The 21835-nt window shown below is 44.4% G+C and overlaps 2 protein-coding genes across 2 annotated transcripts in view; one reads left to right on the top strand and one right to left on the bottom strand.

Moving 5' to 3' along the window:
* Positions 1-11220, bottom strand: part of LOC123771043 (uncharacterized) — a 70293-nt gene extending 59073 nt beyond the window's left edge. Inside the window, exon 1 of the mRNA XM_045763315.2 lies at positions 11051-11220. The gene's annotated coding sequence lies outside the window, so the exon portion shown is untranslated. The remainder of the gene's footprint in view (positions 1-11050) is intronic.
* Positions 10517-21198, top strand: LOC123771219 (mucin-22-like). Its single transcript, XM_069309732.1, has 3 exons — positions 10517-10629; positions 12616-14351; positions 21125-21198. Exons 1-3 carry the CDS (start codon positions 10517-10519, stop codon positions 21196-21198), a joined length of 1923 nt encoding a protein of 640 aa, XP_069165833.1.
* The last annotated feature ends 637 nt before the right edge of the window (positions 21199-21835 follow it).

The raw sequence follows: 21835 nt of genomic DNA, 5'->3' as shown, positions 1-21835 counted from the left end.
TTGAGACAAGAAAATACATCTCAAAGGGATAGAGTAGCTTAGACTATTTCTACCCGTCCCGATAATCTCACTCCTACCACAGACGCGGGGTAAAAATAGTAACCTTTTATAATGCTTATAAACTACAACTAATAGATTCTTCAAGCTGACAACATTTTAAATCACCATATATCTTCACAAACACAACAGAGGCACATTATCTGTGCCAACACGATCCTGGTATAGTCAACAAATTACGAAAAACAAATCCTGTTGTCCATCTTTGTCCCTGATTTTCTTTTGTTTTCAGTATATGGTTAATTCTCAGGCGGACATGGAAGAATCAAACCTGTCATCCAAAAATTTTATAACTATACCACGATGTTCTATATGATCCATCAGCACTATTACTAGAACGTTCAACAAGGGGGCCGCCACCGCCTGTACCGAGACATTCTACAGAGCCCACCACCGCCTGTACCGAGACATTCTACAGAGCCCACCACCGCCTGTACCGAGACATTCTACAGAGCCCACCACCGCCTGTACCGAGACATTCTACAGAGCCCACCACCGCCTGTACCGAGACATTCTACAGAGCCCACCACCACCTGTACCGAGACATTCTACAGAGCCCACCACCGCCTGTACCGAGACATTCTACAGAGCCCACCACCGCCTGTACCGAGACATTCTACAGAGCCCACCACCGCCTGTACCGAGACATTCTACAGAGCCCACCACCGCCTGTACCGAGACATTCTACAGAGCCCACCACCACCTGTACCGAGACATTCTACAGAGCCCACCACCGCCTGTACCGAGACATTCTACAGAGCCCACCACCGCCTGTACCGGAACATTCTACAATGTCCTCCTTCACCGACTATATGAGGACGTTCTAAGTGGCATCATCTCCCATGCACCACGAAGATCCATAAGCCTCGTAAGGTAGCACACCATCTGATCCAGGACGTTCTACAGAGCCCACCACCGCCTGTACCGAGACATTCTACACGGCACCACAGGACCTGCACAAGGAAGTCCTAAGGGCACTCCACCGCCTCCTGTCAGAACTCTGGAGGTACACACATCAACATCCTCCTCTTATTTGATATCACTATTCACACCACGCCGCGAGAACACTATGTTTATGTCTCTTCTCCCCAATATATGTTCTGCCGGCCTGTTCTCACCAGCGTCCCCAACGTCAGAAAACTGTGGTACTAAAGTGCCCCCTTTATCCTAACCTAGCAGAGAACCCAAAACAGAAATAGGGACAGTACGTCACTTTCGCCAGCCGCTTCCATTTTCTAGCACGACAGGTTTGGGCCTTAGGGGAGAGTGTACGTCAAAATGCAACGTGCATTTTGACGTGCAACACGTGGAGGACGGGTTGCAGCTGCAGCTCTTTACGTGTAAAACTAGCCAACCCTTGACATATTGCATGTCAGCCCAACGGCAGGCCAACGGCAGTCCAACGGCAGCCTATGGCAGTCCAACGGCAGCCTATGGCAGTCCAACGGCAGCCTATGGCAGTCCAACGGCAGCCTATGGCAGTCCAACGGCAGCCTATGGCAGTCCAACGGCAGCCTATGGCAGTCCAACGGCAGCCTATGGCAGTCCAACGGCAGCCTATGGCAGTCCAACGGCAGCCTATAGCAGTCCAACGGCAGCCTATGGCAGCCCAACGAGAGCCCAACGGCAGGCCAACGGCAGCCTATGGCAGCCCAACGAGAGCCCAACGGCAGGCCAACGGCAGCCTAAGTGAGAAGAATGCCACTCTAAAATTAATTATCCACCTGGCGTGCTGAACTGCTTTATAATCTCGTAAAGATCATTAGCATTGAACACGCTTGTTATACGCCTAGATACCTTAATCATCTTCGACTCTTTATACTCAATATTAAGTCTAAATATTTTAGGCCTACACTCAGAAGGCAAAATGCTTATCTCTGAAGCCGGATATGGATAACAACGCCTACTTTAAAATTTGTATAATTATATAAATAAAGAAGTTATATAATTATATAAATAAAGATATAAATCCACAAGGTCTTCTCTGAGTACCCTTTATTTTCTTCTCCGAGGCTATGGGTCCCTACACTTGCATTAGAGGTGGTACCCCTTTTAGGGTTAAAACAATAATAAAGAATTGTACAAATAGAGTGTAGGAAAAAGTGAATAAAACTAAAATTATGAAAATAATGTTGAAATCTTTGCAATATATCAACATTTTACTTCTCGTGGATAAAATAATATTCGTGAAGAAATTATAAACTATGTACATTACAGGCGATTCAACATATACAAGGAAATATTTACTCTAGATATCCCGTGTTAAAATATCATACCAACTACTTGGAAAACTATTCAAATCAAATAAACAATGTTAAAATTCTTATATATAACAATTACAATATAAACGGAAGTCTTATTTCCGTGAATCTCAAGTTTGATTTGATGTGTACACTGAAACTAACAAGTTTGAATAACACCCAATAAAGTCTGATTAAGACGTTTAGAGCTGTAAGTAATCCTTTTTGCGCTACCACTCACAGGATGAGTATGGGGTACACAACACACTACCACTCACAGGATGAGTATGGGGTACACAACACACTACCACTCACAGGATGAGTATGGGGTACACAACACACTACCACTCACAGGATGAGTATGGGGTACACAACACACTACCACTCACAGGATGAGTATGGGGTACACAACACACTACCACTCACAGGATGAGTATGGGGTACACAACACACTACCACTCACAGGATGAGTATGGGGTACACAACACACTACCACTCACAGGATGAGTATGGGGTACACAACACACTACCACTCACAGGATGAGTATGGGGTACACAACACACTACCACTCACAGGATGAGTATGGGGTACACAACACACTACCACTCACAGGATGAGTATGGGGTACACAACACACTACCACTCACAGGATGAGTATGGGGTACACAACACACTACCACTCACAGGATGAGTATGGGGTACACAACACACTACCACTCACAGGATGAGTATGGGGTACACAACACACTACCACTCACAGGATGAGTATGGGGTACACAACACACTACCACTCACAGGATGAGTATGGGGTACACAACACACTACCACTCACAGGATGAGTATGGGGTACACAACACACTACCACTCACAGGATGAGTATGGGGTACACAACACACTACCACTCACAGGATGAGTATGGGGTACACAACACACTACCACTCACAGGATGAGTATGGGGTACACAACACACTACCACTCACAGGATGAGTATGGGGTGCACAACACACTACCACTCACAGGATGAGTATGGGGTACACAACACACTACCACTCACAGGATGAGTATGGGGTACACAACACACTACCACTCACAGGATGAGTATGGGGTACACAACACACTACCACTCACAGGATGAGTATGGGGTACACAACACACTACCACTCACAGGATGAGTATGGGGTGCACAACACACTACCACTCACAGGATGAGTATGGGGTGCACAACAAACCACCACTGCCAGTATAAGTATGGGGTGCACAATAAACTACCACTCCCAGTATAAGTATGGGGTGCACAACAAACTACCACTCCCAGTATAAGTATGGGGTGCATAACACACTACCACTCCCAGTATAAGTATGGGGTGCATAACACACTACCACTCCCAGTATAAGTATGGGGTGCACAACACACTACCACTCCCAGTATAAGTATGGAGTGCACAATAAACTACCACTCCCAGTATAAGTATGGGGTGCACAACAAACTACCACTCACAGTATAAGTATGGGGTGCACAACAAACTACCACTCCCAGTATAAGTATGGGGTGCACAACACACTACCACTCCCAGTATAAGTATGGGGTGCACAACACACTACCACTCCCAGTATAAGTATGGGGTGCACAACACACTACCACTCCCAGTATAAGTATGGGGTGCACAATAAACTACCACTCCCAGTATAAGTATGGGGTGCACAACAAACTACAGCAGCACCTATAAGAATGAAGCACCAGAAGCGTCCTTCCCATGTGTAATGACATAGGAAGTTCTTCAGCAGTGGGACCCTACGATCTCCCGGTTTGTCTAGCCTAGTATGTCATGCTTCACACGTACACCTTCTGAGTAATGTGTAGAAGAGGTGGGGAGGGGGAAGGTGGGGGGGGATGGGTAGGGGAGGAAGTGGGGGTGGGAGATAAGAGGAGGGAAGGAAGACTTTCTAACACCCACACACTAACATTCTCTCTCTTACAAGTTACCGAAAAAGAATGCTTCCTTCAGATGAAGATATTTTCAACTGAAAATAACATGATGTTTAACGGTGACAAGTTCCAGGTACTGAGGTATGGTGGAAACGAGGAACTTAAACGAAACACAGGGTACAAGACACAATCAGACATACTCATAGAAGGAAAGCAACATGTAAAAGATCTGGGAATTATGATGTCTGACGACCTGACATTTAGTGAACATAACCTAGCAAATATAGCGGCGGCCAGGAAAATGGTAGATTATGAGAACGTACAAATCCAGACACCCCACAACAATGTTAATACGTTTTAAATCACTGGTGCTGTCTCGTCTTGAGTATTGCTCGGTACTCACTTCCCCTTTCAGAGCAGGCGAGATCTCTGAATTAGAGGGAATACAGAGAACATATACGGCACGCAAAGAAATGATAAAACATATAAATTATTGGGACCGTCTCAAAGCTCTCAAAATGTACTCTCTGGAAAAGAGACGAGAAAGGTATCAAATAATATATACATGGAAGATAATTGAAGGCCAGGTCCCAAATTTGAACAGTAGAATAACAACATACTGGAACGAAAGGTACGGAAGGAAAATGCAGAATGGAACAAATGAGAAGTAGAGGTGCCATAGGCACAATGAGAGAACACTGAACATCAGAGGTCCACAGGTGTTCAACACCTTCCCAGCAACCATTAGAAATATTGCTGGAACAAAGGTGGATGTATTCAAGAACCCCTTGGAGAGGTTCTTGCCAGAAGTACCGGACCAACCAGGCTGTAGTGGACATGTGAACCTACAGGGCCGCTCCAAGGAACAGCCTGTTGGTCCAAGTTATCACAAATCGAGGCCGGGCTCGGGAGTTGAAGAACACCCAGAATCCACTCCAGGTATACTCCAGATATGCTCAGCATACCACAATATCACTAAGCTTCTCGTTGGGTATATATCCACTATACCACACCGCAGCTTTCAACAATGAAAACTTTCAAATGTTTGAAACCTCTAAAGTTTCAATCAATATATAACTCGCATCTATATAAAATATAATGATATTTCTGGTACAGATAATACTCCCACACACCGTAAGAGAGAAAGCTCCACCACCCAAACAAACCACCAGTTAGTGTAGTAGGAGGAAATGTATATGTTTATCTCTCAGAATGTTCGGTAATATGTTTATTGTTTGTGATGTGTGTCTATGTATGTATTAACACGATGTACTGAACGGGGTGAGAATAGCTTGAGCTACCTCATCTCTTTGTGTGTATTTTACCTCAATAAACTTATTTCAATTTCAATTTCAATCAATTATCTCTGATTTTTGCCTCACCTCCCTGCCTGTCTTCTCTATCTATACCAAGAAAATGTCATTAAACAAAAGTGCTACAAATTAAGAATGCATGTCCATTTGTGAATTAGATCAAATACGAACAATCCACTTGTAAGAGGTGGCCACTTATAATTATTTAAACCCTTTAAATCAAAACAGCGACATTTTAAACAAATCAAACGCTAATAAAGGCACTTTTATTTAATAAACATTGCTGACAAACAGGACTTAAACACAAAGGTGTACTTTGATTCTCAGTGTATCTACACTTACTACACTTAAGTCCTGGACAATGTCGAGGAATGGAATGGAAGTATAAGCATGAATCGCCAAGCCTTTACGACTATATCCCTTGGAAGGGATCAGGATATAAGGATTTAGGACCAGGGGGGAGGGAGAGAGGGAAGGAATGGTGCCCAACCAATTGTGGACGGTCTGGGATTGAACACCGACCTGCATGACGCGAGACCGTCGCTCTACCGTCGAGCTCAAATGGTTGTGACAATGTTTCTTAATCCCATCATCAAATTTAACGCAGCTCCATTTACATAGATTTTATTACAAATTAATAAATATACTAAATCTTATTGAAACATTTCAATCCGATACTCGGTGGCTAACTCCCAGGAATGATCGAAAATTCTTTATAAGACAAATTCACGTCTACCTACCTTGTGTAGCTTCCGGGGATCAACAGCCCCGCGGCCCGGTCTCCGACCAGGCCTCCCTATTGGTCGTCTGGTCAACCAGGCTGTTGGACGCTGCTGCTCGCAGCCTGACGTATAAGTCACAGCCTGGTTGATCAGGTATGCTTTGGTGCTCTCTTGAACACCGTACGAGGCCGGCCAGTTATACTCGTCAATCTCAATTGTAGATTAATTCCGATTTTCCCCATTTAAACGCGTAATAATACCGGCCTTAATGACCTTCCAAAGGTTGACAAAGGTCCTTAAGCATAACCCCGAACAACTATCTATCATCACTATTGAAAATGTTCCTTAACATTAACTATAATTAGTATTTTACGATAATGACCAATCGGAAACTGGTCAGAAAATAGAAAGCTACATGGAAAGTCGAGCAGCTAAGATTAGCGATAAACCCAATTGAAATTAGCAAAATATAATCGAATGTTATTCGCTGAAAATGAAATTAGACACTAAAATGTACTTTTGAAAATCTGGTGGACTTAATTAAAGACAGGTCAAAAATAATCTTTATGGTGTGGCATATAATGCTAAAAAATATGTACATGTGTCGAATTTCAAAATCCAGTTCAATAAAATCAAGACAAATGGGGGGGGGGGGACTTTGACAAACCGCCGGCTTCCTAACTTCATCGCGGCCACTAGTCCTCAAATAAATTTAGAAAAATATACACGGAAGTGATTATTTTGAGCCTCAGTGCTGAAGTTTATAAATACAATGGAAATACAATAGTGGGAAATGCAATGAATCAATAGGCAGCGTGTAACACAATTTAGAAAGGGCCTAAAATTAAGTTGTTATTGAATTGAAATTGAAATAAGTTTATTGATGTAAAATCCACACAAAGGGATGAGGTAGTTCAAGCTATTCTCACCCCGTTCAGTACATCGTGTTAATACATACATAGACACACATCACAAACAATAAACATATTACCGAACATTCTGAGAGATAAACATATACATTTCCACCTTTACACAAGTAGTATGGTATCAGACGTACACATAAATACTTTTATGACCACCAAGAGGCGAGTCTTGAGGCTCTCCTCTTGGTCGTAGGAGAGTCTCTCCTCAGCCCTGGCTGAGGAGAGAGAAGGAAAATGCTCGAGCAGGAAAAGTGGCAGAAGTGGTCGACCAGTTAAATACACGGGATCAAGTATTATCAGGAGAGGGGTCATGGGCCAGCGAAGTTGAGAGTCAGGAACAAACTCACTTGGTAAGGACGAGGAGCTGGGCCATGAGGGGCGAGGGATGCAACTTTGCTCGACACTTGATTAATAAACAAATATGCAGGCGAGAAGTCACAATAACGTGGCTGAAGTATGTTGACCAGACCACACACTAGAAGGTAAAGGGACGACGACGTTTAGGTCCGTCCTGGACCATTCTCAAGTCCATTGTGAGAATGATCACAATCGACTTGAGAATGGTCCAGGACGGATCGAAACGTCGTCGTCCCTTCATTTTCTAGTGTGTGGTCTGGTCAATAGAACAAATATGATAGGTAACAATGTGGCCATATGGAGTTTTATTTGGGTGTGTGTACGTGCGCTCACCTAGATGTGCTTCAAGGGTCGGCCGTCAGGTCCAAAAGCCCCAAAATTCCAACCGTTAAAGTATCATCAGCAGTAGTGACCTATGGCCAGCAACGAGGAGGCCTGGTCGACGACCGGGTCGCGGGGTCGCTGAGCCCCGGAATCACCTCAAGGTAAGGTAAGGTATGGCTCCTCTGATTACGTACCATCAAGCTGAAGTCGTCAAAAAGTTCCGGATGATGATATCTCGTCTCACAACCACTAGAGCCACGGCTATAAGAGAGCCCCCGTATCCAGGGGCCAGATTCACGAAAGCACTTACGAACCTGAACATCTTTTCTCCATCTTTGGTGGCTTTGTTTACAATTATTAAACAGTTAATGAGCTCCGAAGCACCAGGAGGCTGTTTATAACAATAACAACAGTTGAATGGAAAGTTTTCATGCTTGTAAGCTGTTTAATAAATGTAACCAAAGCCGTCAAAGATTGAGGAAAGATGTACACGTTCGCAAGTGCTTGCGTAAGTGCTTTCGTGAATATAGCCCCAGGAAGTCAAGCGAACTTACTGGGCTGTAGATAACATCGTAATCTTAAACCACCCGTGTAGCGTGTATTGGTGTAAATGGCGGAAAATTAAATGGGAATTTACATAATTTTGATATTCTTCAATAATAATTTTAGTCCTTAACTATTACACGCGCTGAACAACCTAGCAACACCGACTAGGGGTCCACTTCCCCACTTCCATAGGGGTAATCTTTTCTTTATACATTATACTATATGTGTGTAAATCACGAAAATTAACACGTGATGAAAAATGTGACAGTGTCAGACGACGGAGGAAGAATTGAAACAACAATCTCCTTAAGTACTTTCGTATATTAATACATCTTCAGAAGGAAGGAATTATACTATATCAACGATGACTGCATATTTCTACCTATAGGATGGCCAACATGACTTTTTAGCAAGGATCTTTACCCCTTTTACATACACAAGATATTTAACAGTTTCACGAAAAATTCCAAATGTTCTGAACAGCCTATTATCTAGTTAAATGCAAAGTTCCTCACCAAAATTGCTAGAAAGTTGCCTAGCTTACCTGAATTGAATTATAAAACTTGTATACTAATAACCTGCCTTTATATTTCAACTCACAAGACTTTGAAGTCAGTTAGTTTAGTTCATTTATTATGCACCCCATACCCATCTTGTGGGCGGTAGTGGAAAGGGTTACAGAGACACATAATGGGCTCAGGGAGTCAGGAAGCTAATTTGGATAAATTATTTTAATTTTTGTTTAACCGGACATGGCTAAGTATCCGAACGATTGGGAGATAAAACAAACATGCGCGCGCATGGTTCTTGCAACTAGCTGACTGCCATGTGTGTCAAGAGTGAATAAATATCCGAGACTACCTGCCTGGTCAACAGATATGCCTGGCAGCACAGGTGGAGTACGACATGTGACACAAACATCTGGCAGTGCAGATATCGTACAGTATGTGGCACATCGACAGATCTGCCAGGCCACTACAGGTGTCGTACATGTGTGTACACAGCCGCCATAGCTTCTCTTAGCAGTGCAGGTGTCGTACGACATGTGACACAACCGCCATAGTTTCACTTAGCAGTGCAGGTGTCGTACGACATGTGACACAACCGCCATAGTTTCACTTAGCAGTGCAGGTGTCGTACGACATGTGACACAACCGTCATAGCTTCGCTTGACAATGCAGTTGTTGTGCAACACAATTGACAAAATCTACTTGGCAGATTAAACATGCCATATGGCAGGTGACACAACACCCTGACAAAACACACGTGTATGACACATGACACACATGCCTGGCAGTGCAGTACCACAAACCCACGCTGCCTGGCAGTGTAGTACCACAAACCCACGCTGCCAGGCAGTGCAGTACCACAAACCCACGCTGCCGGACAGTGCAGTACCACAAACCCACGCTGCCTGGCAGTGCAGCACCACAAACCCACGCTACCAGGCAGTGCAGTACCACAAACCCACGCTGCCAGGCAGTGCAGTACCACAAACCCACGCTGCCAGGCAGTGCAGTACCACAAACCCACGCTGCCAGGCAGTGCAGTACCACAAACCCACGCTGCCATGCAGTGCAGTACCACAAACCCACGCTGCCTGGCAGTACAGTACCACAAACCCACGCTGCCTGGCAGTACAGTACCACAAACCCACGCTGCCTGGCAGTGCAGTACCACAAACCCACGCTGCCTGGCAGTACAGTACCACAAACCCACGCTGCCTGGCAGTACAGTACCACAAACCCACGCTGCCTGGCAGTACAGTACCACAAACCCACGCTGCCAGGCAGTACAGTACCACAAACCCACGCTGCCTGGCAGTGCAGTACCACAAACCCACGCTGCCAGGCAGTGCAGTACCACAAACCCACGCTGCCTGGCAGTGCAGTACCACAAACCCACGCTGCCGGACAGAACAAGTTTCACGTGCTCAAGGCAGCTGAAGAATGCCTCACACACCTTGCCTGATCGAGTCATAGCCTCAATATTTGCTTTGACTAATTCTATTCCCGTCAATAGACAGCGGTGACCTCCGTCAATCATGGGGACGAAACAGGTCCATCAGTCGCCCAACACTATTGCATAAAAATCACATTATAAAACATGGAGTATGGATTATTAAAGGGACAATTACCCCAGCAAATTTTGTGGCGTTGTCAATTTCGACGTGAAAGAAATCTTCACATTCATACGGGGCAGAATGATGATACAGTACGGTACAGAATGATACAGTACAGTACGGTACAGAATGATGACACAGTACGGTACAAAATGATGATACAGTACAGTACGGTACAGAATGACACAGTACGGTACGGTACAGAATAATGGCACAGTACGGTACAAAATGATGATACATCACAGTACGGTACAGAATGACACAGTACGGTACGGTACAGAATAATGGCACAGTACGGTACAAAATGATGATACATCACAGTACGGTACAGAATGATGCCAAAGAGGCTAATATATGAGTAGGAAAGAGTGTAGCAGCCTGTCTGAGGCCCCCAGGTGGAGAGAGTCAAGACTTGAGCCAAGCGAAATCCTACCCCACATCGATTACAATTTAAAACACGGAAAAAAACAGGATTAAATAAATCCCTCACCAGAATATACCAAAGACACATTACTCACCTCTTCACAGAGCCTCCGTCATGGGGAAATAAGTCTCTCCGTCTTATGAGAAAAATCAGCTAAAAGTCAGGTCTATGAGAGCGTGTAGCAATGCAACTGGAACGGCGAGTGTGTGTTTGTGTGTGTGTGTGTTTGTGGGAGGAGCGCGCGCGATATACACCCGTCCACCGCGGCACCAGCCAGGTAACTGAGGCTTGTGGGTCACACACCGGCTGGACCTTCTCACTCTCCCTCAGTGTCCATCCCTTCCTCTCTCTCTCTCTTCCCTCCCACATGGACGACTACTATCCATCATCATCCTCTCTCTATCCACTCCCTGCCTTCACTCTCCCTCAGTATCTATCCCCCCTCTCCCCCAGGGACGATCACTATCCATCATCATCCTCTCTATCCACTCACTCTCTGCCTCTATCTTCACTCTCCCTCAACACGTATTACATTCACTCTCACTCAGCCACCTCCCTCCCCTCCCCTCCCCTCCCCCCTAACCTTACCTGAACTTCACAATAAAACATTATGTCTCCTCCATTAACTTCCCCTCCCTTTACAAACTCTTTAACAAACACTCACTCTCTCTTACTTGCTCTTTCTCTAACTCTTTGTTTCTCTAACTCATTCTTTCTTTAACATACACACACACACTTTCTCTCTCTATCTCTCTCTCTCTGTCTATCTATCTATCTAATTTATCTATCTCAGCCCGTGGCTAAACGGACAGAACACTGGACGCGTGATCCTGTGGTCCCGGGTTCGATCCCGGGAGCCGGAAAGAAACAATGGGCATAGTTTCTTTCACCCTATGCCCCTGTTACCTAGCAGTAAAATAGGTACCTGGGAGTTAGTCAGCTGTCACGGGCTGCTTCCTGGGGGTGGAGGCCTGGTCGAGGACCGGGCCGCAGAGACACTAAAGCCCCGAAATAACCTCAAGATAGATCTATATATCTATCTAGCTATCTATTCCCCTTCACCACCCTGCCGTCGCTATTCTAACCAGTCCAAAATGCTCTATAAGAGGATTTATATATATAAATAAAGGATGTATATATATAAATATAATCCTTAAGTATTTTATTTATATATATACAAGAAGGTACATTGGGATTGTGAGGATACATAGCATAATAATTACAATCTTGTAAAGCCACTAGCAGGCCGACAAGTGGCTTACACAAGCCCGAAACCATGCGGCCAAGCACTAGGCTGGTGCCCAAATTCCAAAGGAACACGAGGGCTTTCTCTGCCTTCTTGAAAGCCAAGGTTGTCAGATTAGGAACCCAATTGGTTGAAACTGTTAATCAAGGGACTCCATCTGTCGAAAGCTCCTGGAGGGTACAAGCCTAGCTACTATACCCATCACGACCTACTAGCCTAGAAACCTGTTTCTCTCTAGCATCATCTGGATACCTATGCCGAGACCTCGGCGTGTTAAGACACTGTACACTGTTTGACTTTCCTAATACTTGAAAATTTATATCCATCTTCAATGAAGCAACCTTTGTACGCCGTATGAGAATATTTCAGGAATAAGATCCAAAGGCGTGGGTAATACGGCGTCTCGTTTCTAGACCAACTTTCTGCAGTGATGCTACCACCTGTACACCCTGGTGCAGTGATGCTTCCACCTGTACACCCTACAACAGTGATGCTACCACCTGTACAACCTGCAGCAGTGATGCTTCCACCTGTACACCCTACAACAGTGATGCTACCACCTGTACACCCTACAACAGTGATGCTACCACCTGTACAACCTGCAGCAGTGATGCTTCCACCTGTACAACCTACAACAGTGATGCTCCCACCTGTACAACCTGCAGCAGTGATGCTTCCACCTGTACACCCTACAACAGTGATGCTCCCACCTGTACAACCTGCAACAGTGATGCTACCACCTGTACAACCTACAACAGTGATGCTCCCACCTGTACAACCTGCAGCAGTGATGCTACCACCTGTACAACCTGCAGCAGTGATGCTCCCACCTGTACAACCTGCAACAGTGATGCTACCACCTGTACACCCTGCAGCAGTGATGCTACCACCTGTACAACCTGCAGCAGTGATGCTCCCACCTGTACACCCTGCAACAGTGATGCTCCCATCTGTACAACCTGCAGCAGTGATGCTCCCACCTGTACAACCTACAACAGTGATGCTCCCACCTGTACAACCTGCAACAGTGATGCTACCACCTGTACAACCTGCAGCAGTGATGCTACCACCTGTACAACCTGCAACAGTGATGCTACCACCTGTACAACCTGCAGCAGTGATGCTCCCACCTGTACAACCTGCAGCAGTGATGCTCCCACCTGTACAACCTGCAGCAGTGATGCTCCCACCTGTACAACCTACAACAGTGATGCTTCCACCTGTACAACCTGCAACAGTGATGCTACCACCTGTACAACCTACAACAGTGATGCTACCACCTGTACAACCTACAACAGTGATGCTCCCACCTGTACAACCTACAGCAGTGATGCTACCACCTGTACAACCTACAACAGTGATGCTACCACCTGTACAACCTACAATAGTGATGCTACCACCTGTACAACCTACAACAGTGATGCTCCCACCTGTACAACCTACAACAGTGATGCTACCACCTGTACAACCTACAACAGTGATGCTACCACCTGTACAACCTACAACAGTGATGCTACCACCTGTACAACCTACAACAGTGATGCTACCACCTGTACAACCTACAGCAGTGATGCTACCACCTGTACAACCTACAACAGTGATGCTACCACCTGTACAACCTACAACAGTGATGCTACCACCTGTACAACCTACAACAGTGATGCTACCACCTGTACAACCTACAACAGTGATGCTACCACCTGTACAACCTACAGCAGTGATGCTACCACCTGTACAACCTACAACAGTGATGCTACCACCTGTACAACCTACAACAGTGATGCTACCACCTGTACAACCTACAACAGTGATGCTACCACCTGTACAACCTACAGCAGTAATGCTACCACCTGTACAACCTACAACAGTGATGCTACCACCTGCAGCAGTGATGCTTCCACCTGTACAACCTACAACAGTGATGCTACCACCTGTACAACCTACAACAGTGATGCTACCACCTGTACAACCTACAACAGTGATGCTACCACCTGTACAACCTACAGCAGTAATGCTACCACCTGTACAACCTACAACAGTGATGCTACCACCTGTACAACCTACAACAGTGATGCTACCACCTGTACAACCTGGTGCAGTGATGCTACCACCTGTACAAGGAGGTCTAGGTGCCCTTCATGCCAGCAAAGTATGAAGGGGAATTCAAAGACCAAACAGCAGCCTACGTAAGTCGGGTCCATATCACTAGCCTCACCCAAGATGAGGCCGTAGTGAAACAATACTTGATAAATACTTACAAATTGAAAATAATTGAGAGATTGCGCACTTAAAGCCGTGCCAAGTACCTTCTTAACCGTCTCAACAGAATACAAAAAGTCTTAACTGTCTAAGTAGGATACAAAAAGAATACGAAACTTTTTTTAAGAGAGAGCTTGGAAATAATTCACACAGAGAGATCACACTAACGTGATGTTTGTTCGCTTGGAGATAATTCTTCAGACTGCGTACTTATATATATATTTATGACTGAATGACCGAAGTATAAAATTGTCAAACGATTGTGTTTTCCGGATTTCTTCAAAATATACTGATACCAGATAATACGATCAATATATATATATATACAATAGTCGATTGGTATTCTGAAGATACAGATCACTTCGTACGTAACGGCATTTTTAGTGCCGTGCAAAAATTCATGTCGAATTTTATTGTCTAGTTAAAAGTACACCTTTTACATCATTTCAGTATGTGCAGTTACTAACATTCCAGTTCCCATAGACTCCACTGCTTAAATTCTTGTCTCAGTATAATTAATGAATTTATTTATGTGAAAACTCTTTAAACTGCATGCATATGTTAGACAGCTTAGAAATAGTATTAATATTAGTACATTAGTTATTACTTAATATTATTACACAGTTATTCGTAACTTTGGCTGGGTCAGGTGGTTAGGTTTTAGTGAACTTAACTTGTATGTTTCCCAATATATCAACCACGGGAAGAGGAAGCCTATTAGGCTGAGCAAGATCCTCTTAGTCCTAGACCAAATAATGAACTTTCCCATGATGCAACCTCACAACAGTTGAATACTTCCCGGGTATCTATATACCGCTAGGTGAACAGAGGCATCAAGTGGAAGAAAACGTTTATCAGTCTCCTACTCTGCAGCAGAATTCGAACCCGGGACCTCCCGGGTGTAACCCGAACGCACTTACTACTCCCTCAAGTGTAATTCAATTACATCAGTCATGAAGTAACGATGAACATGACTGAAAACGTGTAGAAAGATGAATAGGTTAGAATGGAGTACTTTGCCTGGGCGTGAGTGCGTCCGCCATCTTTGATAGCAAAAAATTATCCATTTTTTGTTTGTTTTGCCAATATGAGGCTTTTGCCAGGTATTAAAGTTGTGAATTATAGTCAGAGCGCTTATTTAAAAGATAAGTACGTACGAATTATATAGTACACCTTATATTATTTTCACAGTATTTATGAATATTTTGTAGTTTTTACACATCAATAATTTGTTTCGTTGAAAGCTTGGACTGCATGCTTCCTCTTGTTATCTGTATAGAGTGTATGCAAGAGGATATCCGTTATCACATTTGTCCCTCTTGCTTGGTGGAATGATCATTATTACAAGGAATGGTTGTAGTAGATGAACTAATAGAGGGTGTAGGAGTATAGCATGTGTATAATTGACAATGTTGGACACCTGCGACTCTCGGGGTATGGTGAAAATGAACACAATTTGTGTTCATTTGATAGCCTGGTTCAGATAGGCAGAATTCTTCCTTAGAGAGTGAGCTGGTAGCTTGCCAGTATTGATGGAGCGACCTTTGATTATATATGATTGGCGAGACAGGATCGTGCTTAATATTCTGAGGAAGATTATGTAGAGCGAAAGTTGGGAAAAATGAGCACATGCAAATACTGAGTGATCGATTGCTATCAACCGACAAGCGTGTTTGAGAACTAGGTTGGGTCCACTTTTCCAAGGAAAGAGGAGAAAAATGACTGATATTTTCATAAAAATTTCTTTATTGATTTTACTGATATTTTCATAAAAATTTCTTTATTGATTTTACGGATATTTTCATAAAAATTTCTTTATGAACTAATGTCCTATATGAACTTTATGAGTCAAAGTCTTTGACTCATAAAGGAGAGTCGAGTCTTTATGATTCAAAGACTTATTAACTTTATGAACTTTATGGAGCGAAAAATTGACAAAAAATTCTTTATTGACTTCGCCAAACAAATTTTATATTATGATGACCAAACTACATATCAGAAAATGGAGAAACATCAATATTTCTCCAATTATATTATTAATCTTTTATGTTAGTAATCAGTTCTCCCGCGAACACACCATAGAGACGAGTGTATGCAAGGCTATATTAAAACCCATCTGATGCCTGTTTCAGAGAGGCGCCAAATATATGGTTGTGTCGTAAGACTAGAGGTTATCTTGAGATTATCTTGAGATGATTTCGGGGCTTTTTAGTGTCCCCGCGGCCCGGTCCTCGACCAGGCCTCCACCCCAAGGAAGCAGCCCGTGACAGCTGACTAACACCCAGGTACCTATTTTACTGCTAGGTAACAGGGGCATAGGGTGAAAGAAACTCTGCCCAATGTTTCTCGCCGGTGCCTGGGATCGAACCCAGGACCACAGGATCACAAGTCCCGCGTGCTGTCCGCTTGGCCGACTGCTCCTGACCGGCTTAGACAAGGAAACTTTAATACAAAATCCAACAATTAGCATATTAGGAGTGAAAACTAATAAAACACTCCTTCACAAGATCTGTGAAAAATGCCGCAGCCAAATGCGGAAGGAAAAGCTGTAATTGTATACGAAGGTTGGCGCATATTCTAGAAGTTTGAATCTAATGCATTCTATAACTCCTAAATTAGATTTATAGAGTACTCGCCACTAATTTAGAATATATATACATAGTCTTATCTAAATATGGCGGACAACAGTCAAGATACGACCGCGGTCTACAGTGAGAAGCAAAACTTAATCTACTTGATGCGCGCATCTGGGAAAATCCCGTGCGTAGGTTCGAACCCTCATCACGGCCCTTGTGAACTTGTACTCTACAAAGTTTACAAAATGCTTGTAGCTTCTCTACAAGTCCCATAATCAATAAAATAAGGAAAAGTGTAGATTCCCAGCATTGATACACATAATTATACAAAAAAACGTAATTTGCCTTTCAAACTTTTAAGTCAACTCGATAGCGACATCGAGGAAAAAACAATAATAAAAACAATTATACAGACAACAATGTAAAGCAATGACAAAAGTTTTTCCCAACACATATAACAAATAAACTGTCCTTGTAGACAAGCGAGTGGGTGTTTGCCCTGTCCACTCGCACTCCACGGCACGCACAACCGTGTATATGACAAAAATTGAATATGAATATTGAATTGAATAAATATGACAATTAAAGCGTTATATGACAAAGAGTGCTGGGAAGACGGGACACCACGAGCGTAGCTCTCATCCTGTAACTACACTTAGGTAATTACAACAGCACCGCTCCTGTGCCAGGTAAGTAACGGGCTCACCATAGCCCGTGCTACTTGCCCTGCTCTTGTGCCGGGTAAGTCCACTACGGGCTCACCATAGCCCGTGCTACTTGCCCCGCTCCTGTACCAGGTAAGTCCACTACGGGCTCACCATAGCCCGTGCTACTTGCCCCGCTCCTGTGCCAGGTAAGTCCACTACGGGCTCACCATAGCCCGTGCTACTTGCCCCGCTCCTGTGCCAGGTAAGTCCACTACGGGCTCACCATAGCCCGTGCTACTTGCCCCGCTCCTGTGCCAGGTAAGTCCACTACGGGCTCACCATAGCCCGTGCTACTTGCCCCGCTCCTGTGCCAGGTAAGTCCACTACGGGCTCACCATAGCCCGTGCTACTTGCCCCGCTCCTGTGCCAGGTAAGTTACGGGCTCACCATAGCCCGTGCTACTTGGAACTTGTTCCGAGTAGCTGAATCTATAACAACAACACGAGTCTTGCCCACAACACTGTAGGTGACAGGCGGCCGGGTATCAACACAACATTATAGTATAGTAACAACACAACAACATAGACACAACACTACTCACCTTACTTCTTCTTGAGAATAGATGCAGTTTGCATGAAGGGACTCACCTTACACACTCCTGCTAACAAGCACTCTATGCGCTGTCATTCGTGAAAACGACCTGAATTTCATTTGGAAACCTTTGTTATTGACTCGACGTATGCAAATTAGATACCTCGGGTCAACGTATTGAACGTAAGCAATGCCATAAGGAAATTGCTTTGAGGTTATATATGATCAAAAATTTAAGATAGTGAGTTTGGTAATAGACTTTAGGCTTGCCAACTTTTGGAACTTCTTTGCAAAAAGCTTTTTTACTCAAGCCTCAACAAAAGCAAAGTCATACTTATGTACAGGCTAGAGGCTGGAAACTCCTCTCTGGATGACAATAACTATTTATCTCGAGTTTCAACATCCGGGTTCTCGACGGAACTTACTCGAAAAACAACTGGTTTCTTCAATAAACAAGCGTAGCTAACTTGCTGCCTTGTCTATGTTATAGCTACCTGGTTGATGGGGTTCTGGGAGTTCTTCCACTCCCCAAGCCCGGCCCGAGGCCAGGCTTGACTTGTGAGAGTTTGGTCCACCAGGCTGTTGCTTGGAGCGGCCCGCAGGCCCACATATACCTGGTTGATGGGGTTCTGGGAGTTCTTCCACTCCCCAAGCCCGGCCCGAGGCCAGGCTTGACTTGTGAGAGTTTGGTCCACCAGGCTGTTGCTTGGAGCGGCCCGCAGGCCCACATATACCTGGTTGATGGGGTTCTGGGAGTTCTTCCACTCCCCAAGCCCGGCCCGAGGCCAGGCTTGACTTGTGAGAGTTTGGTCCACCAGGCTGTTGCTTGGAGCGGCCCGCAGGCCCACATATACCTGGTTGATGGGGTTCTGGGAGTTCTTCCACTCCCCAAGCCCGGCCCGAGGCCAGGCTTGACTTGTGAGAGTTTGGTCCACCAGGCTGTTGCTTGGAGCGGCCCGCAGGCCCACATATACCTGGTTGATGGGGTTCTGGGAGTTCTTCCACTCCCCAAGCCCGGCCCGAGGCCAGGCTTGACTTGTGAGAGTTTGGTCCACCAGGCTGTTGCTGGGAGCGGCCCGCAGGCCCACATATACCTGGTTGATGGGGTTCTGGGAGTTCATCTACTCCCCAAGCCCGGCCCGAGGCCAGGCTTGACTTGTGAGAGTTTGGTCCACCAGGCTGTTGCTTGGAGCGGCCCGCAGGCCCACATATACCTGGTTGATGGGGTTCTGGGAGTTCTTCTACACCCCAAGCCCGGCCCGAGGCCAGGCTTGACTTGTGAGAGTTTGGTCCACCAGGCTGTTGCTTGGAGCGGCCCGCAGGCCCACATATACCTGGTTGATGGGGTTCTGGGAGTTGTTCTACTCCCCAAGCCCGGCCCGAGGCCAGGCTTGACTTGTGAGAGTTTGGTCCACCAGGCTGTTGCTTGGAGCGGCCCGCAGGCCCACATACCCACCACAGCCCGGTTGGTCCGGCACTCCTTGGAGGAAACAATCTAGTTTCCTCTTGAAGATTTCCACGGTTGTTCCTGTAATACTGTACATCTATAGCTAGATGTGCTCTAGTGCTCCTAAGCCAAACAAAGTATCAATATTATCACATTAAAAGTATTAAAGAATATCTGGACTCTTCCAGAATGATAAAGCCATAAAGGGGGAAACATGATTATATCCAAGCTTGCACAGTCCCACGTAGATTATTCACATTAGGAAATGTTTCTGAAAGTCAAATGTTAAATATCTGCCTTTAAAATATCAATGTCTAACATTAAAATGTTGCAAATTAAATTAATTTAAAATGACGTGACCCATTTTCTGCTCCTCTGGGAACAGATATTCAAACTCATCTTGTAACAAGTTTTGGGTTTTCAGATAGTTTACAACTCTCCGTTGAGGAGAGTTTATTATTAACCTGCAATGTTAAATGGGATTCTTGTAATGTTAATTGTCTATTTGTACTCACTGAATTTCTGCGCCCCTTGAGGGACTTGAAGTAGAGGGGGTAGAAATAGCCTAAGCTACTCTATCCCTTTGAAATGTATTTCTTTATTGTCTCAATAAACATACTTGAACTTGAACTCCGTTGAGGAATGGGTCCCAAGAGGCCATCGTTGAGTCGGTCTAAACTGAATAAAGCATTACTAATTATTCAAGTTACATGGATTTATTATTTGTATTAAAGCAGATTTGTTAGAAAATTCTCGCCCAAAGTGATTAGAAGTCTTCTTCAATAACCGATTGTAAAAGTTTGCAATATGATGATATCCACAAGAATGAACAAAGTAAATGTAGAGCTTCAGGAATGTGTTAATAATGTGTGCTGTTACCAAATAACAGCAGGGCATCTAATATTTAACCTTATCATAAGCTATAGGGTTTAGTCATCAGTTTAAAGGAATTAGGAGGTAAATAATACAGCTGGTGCCATCTATCTGCATAAAAATGCACTATCAACAGGTTAGGTTAGCAGCAGCCCATAAGGTACAGCTGATGCCATCTGTTGGCATTAAGTTACACCCTTAACAAACAGCATGTAAAATACAGGTGGTGACATCTATTGGCAAAACATTGCACTATCAACAGGCGAACAGCAGCCCATAAAGGCCGAGTGTTGTGCTGAAGGAACCCTTCCCCGAGCTTGTATCTCATTGGTAGACACTCTTTGTTGACATTCCCTGACAGCCAATCACAGCAAGGGATCAGCCAAATGCTCCAACACTTAATAATAACATCTCCCGTGTACAGCACACCAACCCCTCTTATGACATTCGCTTGCAACTATAATCTACCTAAAGTGTGGACTTTTCAACCATTTAAATGTGTCAGTTTAATGATAATTAATTATTGTAGGATATACAGGAATAAAAGAATGGCTTGGCTACTTGACTTGTGACGTCATCAGTGGGGCTAGCAGCAGCCCATAAGGTACAGCTGATGCCATCTATTGGAATAAAATTAAACTATCAACAGGCCAACCCGTAAGATACAGCTGATGCCATCTGTTGTCAGAACATTGCACTATCAACAGGCGAACAGCAGCCCATAAAGGCCGGGTGTTGTGCTGAAGGAACCCTTCCCCGAGCTTGTATCTCATTGGTAGACACTCTTTGTTGACATTCACCTGACAGCCAGTCACAGCAAGGGATCAGTCAAATGCTCAACTACTTAATAATATCCGTGTACAGCACACCAATCCCGATTATAACATTCTCTTGCAACTTTCAACTGCCCAAAATGTGGACTTTTCAACCATTTTAATTTATCAAGTTAATGATAATTAATTATTGCAGGATATAACAATCATAAAAGAATGGCTTGGCTACTTGACTTGTGACGTAATCAGTGTTTCTGCGAGGCTTTCACACATCAAGTCTGAATGAATCGAATCATCAATGCTACGATTGATGATTGATGAAGATTAAGCCAACCAAGGGGTGGCATGGGCATGAATAGCCCGTACATAGATACAACGATGCCCAGCTTGTGATTTTAATTTATGCTAACACAAATACATACATGCAATAACCACAATATTGTAGTCGTATTGTAAGACTACAAATG

Source organism: Procambarus clarkii, chromosome 65 (genome assembly GCF_040958095.1).
Source record: "Procambarus clarkii isolate CNS0578487 chromosome 65, FALCON_Pclarkii_2.0, whole genome shotgun sequence".
Lineage (NCBI taxonomy): Eukaryota > Metazoa > Arthropoda > Malacostraca > Decapoda > Cambaridae > Procambarus > Procambarus clarkii.
The sequence above is the reverse complement of the archived record's forward strand: the minus strand, read 5'-3'. Positions and strand labels throughout refer to the sequence as shown.

Coding starts and splice junctions, on each gene's coding strand:
- LOC123771219 (XM_069309732.1), top strand. CDS start 10,517: ATGGAGTATGGATTATTAAAGGGACAATTACCCCAGCAAATTTTGTGG. Junction 10,630..12,615: donor CAGAATGATGATACAGTACG/GTACAGAATGAT, acceptor TCTCGTTTCTAG/ACCAACTTTCTGCAGTGATG. Junction 14,352..21,124: donor GTGCCCTTCATGCCAGCAAA/GTATGAAGGGGA, acceptor TAATTATTGTAG/GATATACAGGAATAAAAGAA.